This window comes from Sycon ciliatum, chromosome 3 (assembly GCF_964019385.1).
Source record: "Sycon ciliatum chromosome 3, ocSycCili1.1, whole genome shotgun sequence".
Lineage (NCBI taxonomy): Eukaryota > Metazoa > Porifera > Calcarea > Leucosolenida > Sycettidae > Sycon > Sycon ciliatum.
In genome coordinates this window covers 35,729,859-35,739,302 of record NC_088645.1, presented here as the reverse complement: position 1 = coordinate 35,739,302, position 9,444 = coordinate 35,729,859, and the positions used below count along the sequence as shown (strand labels likewise).

General features: G+C 48.3%; 1 protein-coding gene and 1 long non-coding RNA gene across 2 annotated transcripts in view; one reads left to right on the top strand and one right to left on the bottom strand.

Moving 5' to 3' along the window:
* Window positions 1-6,078, bottom strand: part of LOC135812078 (protein flightless-1 homolog) — a 63,765-nt gene extending 57,687 nt beyond the window's left edge. Inside the window, exons 1-10 of the mRNA XM_065325409.1 lie at window positions 5,882-6,078; window positions 5,671-5,781; window positions 4,741-4,812; window positions 3,640-3,720; window positions 2,978-3,004; window positions 1,767-1,825; window positions 1,366-1,387; window positions 593-694; window positions 303-340; window positions 39-90 (exon numbers count right to left, since the gene is read on the bottom strand). Coding sequence (XP_065181481.1) covers window positions 39-90; window positions 303-340; window positions 593-694; window positions 1,366-1,387; window positions 1,767-1,825; window positions 2,978-3,004; window positions 3,640-3,720; window positions 4,741-4,812; window positions 5,671-5,781; window positions 5,882-5,941 — 624 coding nt within the window. The 5' untranslated portion in view covers window positions 5,942-6,078. The remainder of the gene's footprint in view (window positions 1-38; window positions 91-302; window positions 341-592; window positions 695-1,365; window positions 1,388-1,766; window positions 1,826-2,977; window positions 3,005-3,639; window positions 3,721-4,740; window positions 4,813-5,670; window positions 5,782-5,881) is intronic.
* Window positions 6,079-6,125: 47 nt separating this feature from the next.
* On the top strand, window positions 6,126-9,343 carry LOC135812079 (uncharacterized). Its single transcript, XR_010552745.1, has 2 exons — window positions 6,126-6,727; window positions 8,802-9,343. It is a non-coding gene; the product is annotated as an uncharacterized LOC135812079 (long non-coding RNA).
* The last annotated feature ends 101 nt before the right edge of the window (window positions 9,344-9,444 follow it).

Below are 9,444 nucleotides of genomic sequence, written 5' to 3'. Positions count from 1 at the left end.
TTACATGTGGTTGAGCACGATGAGAGCATGTTGGTTACCTGGGTTCCGGAGAGGTTGAGCACGGTCAGTGAGTTGAGGTGGCGCAACGCTCTGGAGACAAACAGATGCAGATACAAACATAGACGCTATAGAATATCTTGACGTCAGAAACTACGGAAATGAAAAAAATTAATGACGCTATCCCAAACCCATACGCGGCGTTGCACACACTGATTTCCGTACTCTCTCCATAACAGCCTACAGGCATAGGATAGTGTTGGCCATGAGCGTACACTGCAACACATTCAACACACTATGCTTACCGGAGTTTCGATTGAGCCAGCGGATTGTTAGCCAGATTCTACAACGGACAGTGAAACGCGAAATGAAAACACATCGGATTTAGGAATGAGAGGACAAATAGAACTATGCTATTGGTTGTGTATCATCCTCCTCGGCACTAATACACTGCTAGGTACAAAAAAAGACCATTTCAACATTTTGGAAAAGAGAGAGAGCAAATGTACCACCTAGGTCTCGTAACTCGTGATCACGAAAGGACAAACTTCGAAACCAACAGATATTGCTACATGCTTCAGTGCCAGTCTCTTACCAGGGTGTTGAGATGGTGCAATCGGCGTAGCTGAGGTGGAATCGTCTCCAGCTTGTTATTGCTCAGGTCCAAGTGATGCAAGTCGTTCAGCTCCACAAAGAGCTGTGTAACCAGCCGGGAAGAGAGAGAGAGAGAGAGAGAGAGAGAGAGAGAGAGAGAGAGAGAGAGAGAGACGCCAAGAAGATTAAATAACACTAACTATCTCATAATCCTACAATCCAATACCAGGTTCTAGTTGGCGGACAATCACTGCACACAACATCACGTGTAATCGTGACACCAGCCATGGCATAGTAAAACCAGCATCATCCGCTGTACTGATCCAGAGCAAGACTGCAGTCGTGCATTGCGGCTTCCAGTACAACTCGTCAAAATGATCTAGAGGACAGATTCCGCTTTCCTGAACTCGTATTCGGAGTTGAACACACTCAGGCTTTTAAAGTATTCTTGATAGTACAATCATGGACAACAGAAAATTCACCATCAGCATGACGGGCCTTAGGGGTCGCCCATAATTATCGAGCTTTTTTCACGAAACGAAATAATTTCGTTATGGGGTGGGAGGGGGTTGACCAATTTCGTTTCAGAAAAGTTCGATACATGTACATGGCCATAGGAGCAGTGACACACTTGCGACTTTTGTTGTATATGCATGTATATGTCAACAATTTTTACGTTCTGAGGGGGGGGGGGGGGCAGGGAGGGGTTGGGTCTAAACTAAAATAATTCGTTTGGTGAAAAAAGTTCGATATTTACGGACGCCCCTTACTCACCGCCTTGGGTAACTCTTTGATCCTGGACAGGAAATAAATAGAAACAAAACAAATTGTTGGGCAGTCGGTTCAAATTTCACAATGCTCAATTCACCCGGTCCCGGTAAAGACCACTACCAGGATATTTCCAGGGCCAAGGGAGAGAGAGAGGGTACCGTCGTCTAATACAGCGGGTAGCACCGTCCACGGCACAGCATACTGTGCGAGGCAATTAAATAACGTTCACATCATACCATCATGATTTTTTTTAAAGAAACACAATTAGAAAAAATAATATTAGAACCCCAGCACCCCAACCGCCAAAAACAGGACTTCGCAGTGCCATGAACAGTAGTGAAAAACCTCACAAATTCACCGAAATAATGAAACTCCAGAGCTGCATAGCAACGCGCAAAACTCACTGGTTATTACTGAGCGAGAGCACCTGCAGACCCCGCGCGTCGTCCAGATTCTCCGGGATCTGCGGGGAGAAGACGACACAAACAGCAAACATCTTACAGTGTTGTCATGCACAAGGTACACGCCTAGGCGGTAGCAATGAGAAATCAACTGCAGTTGTCAGAAACCAGCCAATTGCTCACTATAGTATACCAAGAGTACATAACCCCCAAGAGTGTGCAACTGCCTGCACAACCTCTATGCTGTGCTGCGACGGCAGAACTTCACATCACGTGACATGGTTCAAAAGGTTATGCTGGCAAACAGTGCAAAGTGACCACAAGAGAGTTGTACCCAAAGCTGGGCTGCGTACAACCCAGTATCTATCATGCAGTAGAGTGCACGGGTTCATCACGTGATGTGAAGTTCTGCCGTCGCAGACCCCATAGCTGGAGTTGCACACTCTTGGGGTTATGTACTCTTGAGTATACCAAGAGACCCTAACCCCAAGAGTGTGCAACTCTATACATGGGGATCGGCGCAGCGGAATTCCAACATTACGTCAAAAATGAGGTACATTTCGTTGCGCTTGCACTACTCCCTGGTTCCAAGCACCGCAGAATGCAGAGTTTTGGCCTCTGTGCCTCAGCGGCATGACGTAATGTCGGAATTCCGCCGCGCAGTGGGCAAGCAGCCAGACCCCAGTTGCACACTCTTGGGGTCATGGACTATTGGGTATACTATAAACCAGCCAATATTCGTGTTGCTAAATTTTCGTGATTTCTCAGAACCAGCGAGTATACGGTGACAAATGCCCGTGAAGCACTATAGCACACACATGCAACCACTGCTGCGCATTTTTTCACGCTGGTCAATATTCGCATAACGCTATTCTCGCGAAAATAGCGAACATTGATATGCGGTGAACATGGGGCAGTTTACCGCACTGTTGTCTAAGCTGGTCAGTTTAAGACACCTCGGTTTGTCTCATACAGCGAACACAAACTTTATCAGTTGCTGGAAGATGGTTACGGCGCCATGATACTCAGATTACCAACCCCATGCCGTGCTATGTGGCGTTGCGCTCCATGTGTTGTTGTTGTCTTATTTTATTTTATGTTTTTATTCCAATGTCCGCCCTGAATGTACAGCGTAGACTTGGGGAATGCTCGAAAACAGGGCTGGTCATGTTAGACACATTACCATCACAGGTTTTACAAGTGCATGTACTTACATTGTCCAAAGCATTGTGACTGAAGTCCTGTGAGAGGAGGAGAAGAGTAGAGGTAAGGGAATGGAGAGGAGAGAGAGAGAGAGAGAGAGAGAGAGAGAGAGAGAGAGAGAGAGAGAGAGAGAGAAATGAAAGGCGGACGAGACAAAAGCGGTAACATGACTGCACTAGCGTTGACTGACTGAAAGCTGCACAAGGCACTAAAATAGGGGTGTCACAATCCCCTGTGTCGGAAACTGAAATAAAGAGCGCTTACCCTAAGTCACATGGTCCTACAGGGGTGATAGTTTGTACCAAGGACAAACACAGGAAGAGAAACTATGTTTATGAGATACAAACTAAAACAACAGCTTTCCGGTACATGCACCAGGGGAGTAGCTGGTCCCTCTTTGCGCGGGGGGGGGGGGGGGGGGGGTGCACGGCCGGTACATCTACCATAGCTCATACGTGTAGGATGGCTGGTGCATGTCATCATGGGCATTATGTGCATGCTGAACCTAGGTCGAAATGTTTAGGGGGGGGGGGGGGGGGGGAGCACATGCCCCCCCCCCCCCCCCCCCCCCCCCCGTGCCCCATGCAGGCTACACACCTGGGCTCACATCAGCAAGCAGCATCCCCATTGCAAGCACAGCACTGGACAACTTTTCAAGGGACCTGTAACTTACCACCGTAGACAACTCGTCCAGCGCAAACAGCTGCTCTGGAATACCTTCATCTGTCAGTTCATTATACCGTGCATTGATTGTCTGCGAGACAGAAAGAGGACACAAGAAGAGAGACGCAGCGAGACATTGAGCGAATGGATGCCGTGTGTGGGTGTGCGGGTGCGTGCACACTCGTGCATGTGCAGGCTTCGACAACACATGCACAGGACCGCTATGCCAGGCATCCCCGTACTCATCATGAATAGGTCACTCACGGCTGCTGTGCCACCTGAATACAAACATCTTCAGAAGGCCCCTTTCACGGCACACCTTACATTGCGAACGTGTGCACTGATCAACAGAATAGGATCACCCCTATTACAAGAAAGCAATGCTGCTGAAGATCATGTGACCATATTTTATTATACAGTAAAACCTGTAACTAAAGACCACCGTGACTAGAGACCAGCCTGGTACTACAGTAAAACCTGTAACTAAAGACCACCGTGACTAGAGACCAGCCTGGTACTACAGACCACCGTGACTAGAGACCAGCCTGGTACTACAGACCACCGTGACTAGCGACCAGCCTGGTACTACAGACCACCGTGACTAGAGACCAGCCTGGTACTACAGACCACCGTGACTAGAGACCAGCCTGGTACTACAGACCACCGTGACTAGCGACCAGCCTGGTACTACAGACCACCGTGACTAGAGACCAGCCTGGTACTACAGACCACCGTGACTAGAGACCAGCCTGGTACTACAGACCACCGTGACTAGAGACCAGCCTGGTACTACAGACCACCGTGACTAGCGACCAGCCTGGTACTACAGACCACCGTGACTAGCGACCAGCCTGGTACTACAGACCACCGTGACTAGCGACCAGCCTGGTACTACAGACCACCGTGACCAGCGACCAGCCTGGTACTACAGACCACTTCGCCAGGCACGGACAGTCTCACATTCATATTATGGTTGTGCCGTGCAAACCTCTAACTAAGGACCACCTGCCACTAAGGACCGCTTTCTCTGGCCCCAAGGGGTGGTCGTTAGTCACAGGTTTTACTGTATTTCTACTGTGCAACTGGTCAATACTCGCACACTGATACTTACCCGAAGTCGCGGCAAGAGCACAAGCGCATTCGTGAGTTCCTTCATCTGATTGTGAGCAATGTGTATGTGTTCCTGCCAGAATGACAACGGCAAAGTCACGGACACCCAACATGTACACGCACGCGCGCGCGCGTACACACACACACACACACACACGTGCGCACAGTGGTGAGGATAAGTAAAGACGGTGTACACGCACACTAGCTCCAACACACACACATCACACACCGTCCTTCACATACAGGCCAGTGTACGGCCTGATGCATACCACACGAGCCACATGAGACGCAACACAAGCTGTATACATGGACTTGACAGCATTGCATGCATGACACCGAGCTATTCACCACCACAACGTACACGACCATAATGTGAACGTGAAAACGCCAGGCACAACCCTAGCACTAATGGCATTGGCTCCCCAAATAGTCGGAAACTGAAATAACACCACCGTGTGACAGGCAGTTGGCAGAACATCATGAACAGTGAAGATGTGTCATTCATTGGTATGTATTGGTATGTATTACATGTGCATGTGCATGGACCAATACAATTCATGTGCCCATTGCATTCAGGTGTGCAGGTCAGCAAGTAGTTCATTCAACAACAGTGAGCTCTAACTTCGCTTCCCTGGCTGAACATGAACAACCGAGAAGAAAGCGACTGCATGTACATCTTGTGGAAGTCCTATACGGTCATGTACTTATTTTGTTCCACTAATTAGTGTACCACATTAATCAGTGCACGTGGGAGAGTGTTCAAAACGAACCAAATTCAAAGTCAAAATGGGAAACTTCGGTACTCATCAGGGCGAGCGATAGCTCATCCGCGTACACAAACTTCAGGTCCCTGAGGCTCTACTGCGCTGGATATAGAGTGCCTAGCTTATTCGCGAGTAGGCTCTCTCCAATTATTTCATTCACAACTCACCAATTTCTTCAATTTGGCAATCTGCGGAGGTAGACTCTCCAAGGTCGAGTGGTTTAGACGAAGCCATCTGAGACTACCCAAATCCTGAAACTGCTCCGGCACAGTGCGTTCCTACCATATGCCAAAACACACATGCAAGGCCAGCAAGCCAACAAGGTCGTGAGTATCCACTATTTGTTATCTAGCCATCGCAAATGTGCCACTAGTTTACCTGAAACTCATTTCGAGTCAGGTCAATGCCTCGAACGAAGGCTAGAACTCCCTGTGCCATTCTGTTAGGTCATCCCCTGTCCCTGACTACATTACAAGCCCATAGGCCAGCAAGAAAACAGGACGTCAGTCCTGCAAAGATGAAACAGTTTTCTTCGAAAGCAGAGGCAGCACTGTTTGTGACCGAGTCAGAGAAACCAGAGAGAAACAAACTCTGAAACAGATCTTGCACTCAACTCAAGATCTGACATCAGGTGGAACGTGCTCACCAGCCTCGGAACGAGTCAAGGAAAGATCGGCTGGTTGCCGCAACCGATCTTGCGCAAATCCACAACTTATCGGATTTGAGGGCTGCTTTTTGCGGAATACACTGAGACTTTGTCATTTTGCGCTACATTTTGCGGAGGACTGTACGGTTTGTGGAGTTTACTGAGGATTTGAACGATGGTACGGTAAGGATTTTTGAAGGTGGGCTCGGCGTTGTCTGTTTTGCTTGGGTCGTCCGAGCTTGCATGCTTGATCAACGAAAAGAAGAGTTCGAACATTTGCAGTCTGCATTTTGAGCTCTTCTTTCGTAGCCATGCTGCCATTGCTGCGTCGAGCAGTGCCGCTGGTGGCGGCGAGATCAGCCCTGCAGCTGCAAAGGTTAGGCCAGAGCGGTGCACGCCGATTCAACAGCGTGCCGTCAGCTCCTGAGAAGCCTTACAGTGCTGTGGGACTGCTGTTCGTCACCGCTGTAGTTACACCCAGTGTCTTGCTAGGCGGCTACATCTCCAAGCAGGGAGCAATCATGCTTGAAGACCTCAATATCTTCGTTCCAGACGATGACGATGATGACTAATTTCAGGTGAGAACGTTTGAATTTCCCAACTTCGGTCTTCTGCATGAAATTATATAAAAAAATTGAGTATTATTGATACCCAAGTAAAAGAGAGATCCAGATACAGATTCTTGTTCACCAGGAAATCGTAGCGTACAGGGAGATAACACTGGCGACTGTAAAGCCAAATAATGTGGGTTTTAACCCCGGGCTGCACATTCCAGTTGCCGTTGGGGCAGGGCCAATTTATACAAGATGGCTGCGGCATTGCCTGGGCTGCTTTGTAAGGTCAGGGAGTCAAGGCCACGATCGCAATCATGAGTTGCATATACCTCGGATCACGTAGAACTTCCAAGTCGATGTCGACGCGTACAACGTTTCGAGTATTATGATCTCATTCATGTCCATCCACTCCCTGGTGAGCATATATTCCGCAGGGGCGCGTCAGTTCCCTGAATGCATTGGGATCAGCCCCTGTTTTAAAAATCTGTGGATAGTTCGTAAAACCGAAGCTTAGAATCTGTGTGTCTCTGTTCACGTGATCAAGATGTTTGACCGCAGTTTGTTCTTTTGCGTACTGTAAAGTCTTGTCTAAAGGCCGCACTTGAATACAAGCCGCCCTCAACTATTATTAAGCCGCACTTTTGGAAACATCAAATCACACACAAGCCGCCTTTGTATAGTAGCCTCACCTTCAAAATGTCACACTACCCTCACTCCCAGTCCTCGATCAGTAGATCCTAAAGGCTGCACTACAGCGACTGTCGCATGTATAAGCCGCCTGTGCTTGTGAACTCGTGACGTACTTCAAAGTAAATCAGATATCAACAGAAGAAATATGTAGAAAAAGATGTGTAAACAAACCCGGTTGTGCTGAAATGGCTGTGGTGCCGGTGATATTGGTGATACCGGTATTCAACGAGCCAGAATGCCGGTGCTACGATTCACACATAAGCCTATCTTGTATATAGAAGCCTGCGAAATTTCTCTAAAACAGTCATATAAGCCGCTGCTTTTATACACGACTGTACAGTATTTGCTGTGGCAACGATGTAGCCCTTACATACTGTGCACTCAAGTTAGTGCAGTTCACAGTTTCGGTGGTACAGGCTGTTTCGTAGTCTTAACCCCCCCCCCCCCCCCCTGCCTTTTCCCCCACTGTACGTACTGGTAACTCATATTTCCTAACATTGTACACTGAACATCTAAATAAGTCAAGTGTCAAGTCAGTCGGCAGGAAGCGCGAGCTCCGACGTTTGGAGCAGACACTTTCTTCATTGTACACTGAAGCTTGGTTGTAACAACAGAAATATGTTGCCCGTTGATCAGCTGTACGTACTGAATTACCTCGGGAATTTGTTTTGCCTGCTGGTGTGTCGTTATATCCAAGCTTCGCTGTACAGGGTTCCAGCCAGGTCAAAATAGTAGGGCGGAGGGGGGGGGGGGGGGGGGTTACCCCGTAACCCATTCTCCATTTTCCAAAATTGTCTTGCCATGCCAAATAGTATTATCTTTCAATCAAATGATCATCAATCAAAAATGAACCCCTCGATAGGCATATTGGCTTTGGGTCATTTTCATAATAATAATAAATGCAACGTACGGGGCGAACCCCCGACTTCACCCCAGACAAATGTGCCTTTTTGAACCCTCTAGTAGTACCTATCGACTGCATGTTCGTTGAATGATATGAAACTACGCAGAAATCGACAAATTTAGAGTGTGGTGGTGGGGGGGGGGGGGGGGGGTGATCAATCGGAGTAGAAGGGCGCTGCGCCCCCTACCCCCCCCCCCCCCCCCCCCCCTTGGCTAGAACCCTGCTGCACGTTCACAGGCTGCATCTCCTTGTGCGATGTACTTAGCACTACAGTCAGACCTTGCTTATCCGGTCCTCTTTTATCCGGATCCATCGGCATCCGGAAGAAAATCGCTGGATACCGATCTACAGCATTTGCCATGCATACATACAGTATGTGTGTTCGATTATCCGGTTCCCTCGCCTATCCGGATATTTTGTGGAATACAGATGTGTGCGGTTGTGCGAGGTCTGACTGTATGTTTGTGTCTGTGTGTGTGTACGTGTGTGCATCTTCTTCTACAGGAAACTTGAACAGGCCATCTAGTTTCGGTCAACTTGCGTGCTGGCACGGAAGTCGTTATTTTGTTTTTTTTTGTCCCGAAAAAGACGTGTCAGCTTGTCCCGCTAGTGCTCTGCTTGCTTTGTGTGCTACCGTTAGCTGGCTACTGAAGTAGTGTGTGTGTGTGCGTGTGCGTGAGCGCGTGTCCTTTTTGCCGACCAGTGTAGGTCCAATCCTAGCACAGTCACTTTGGGGTTGTGCTTCAGCAGCCGTAATTTATGCTGTGCTGTTGCCGGAGCACCTCTGTCTGTAACTTAAATTCTGATGCTGTACAGACCGCTGCTCATGCTAGTTGTTATTTCCACGTCAAGGCACTTGTTTGTAACCAACACGCCAGTGCATCTTGTTACATGTGTAGTTCTTTTTTGTTGATGTCATTTAGTTCTGTTTCCCCCTTGCCTGGACTGTCTCATCAACATGCTGATTAAAAAAAGTTGCTTTTAACTCTTCGTTTCGAAATCATGATTACCGACTTCATTGCTCAACAATGAAGTTTGAAAGCTGACTGCATTGTGGGTTCGAGTGTTGTTGGATATTGCTGGCTCCGCGGCGAGTGGAGAATATGTGTGCGTGTCTCGCTGTCGAGGGCTGCAACTCGTGATTGGC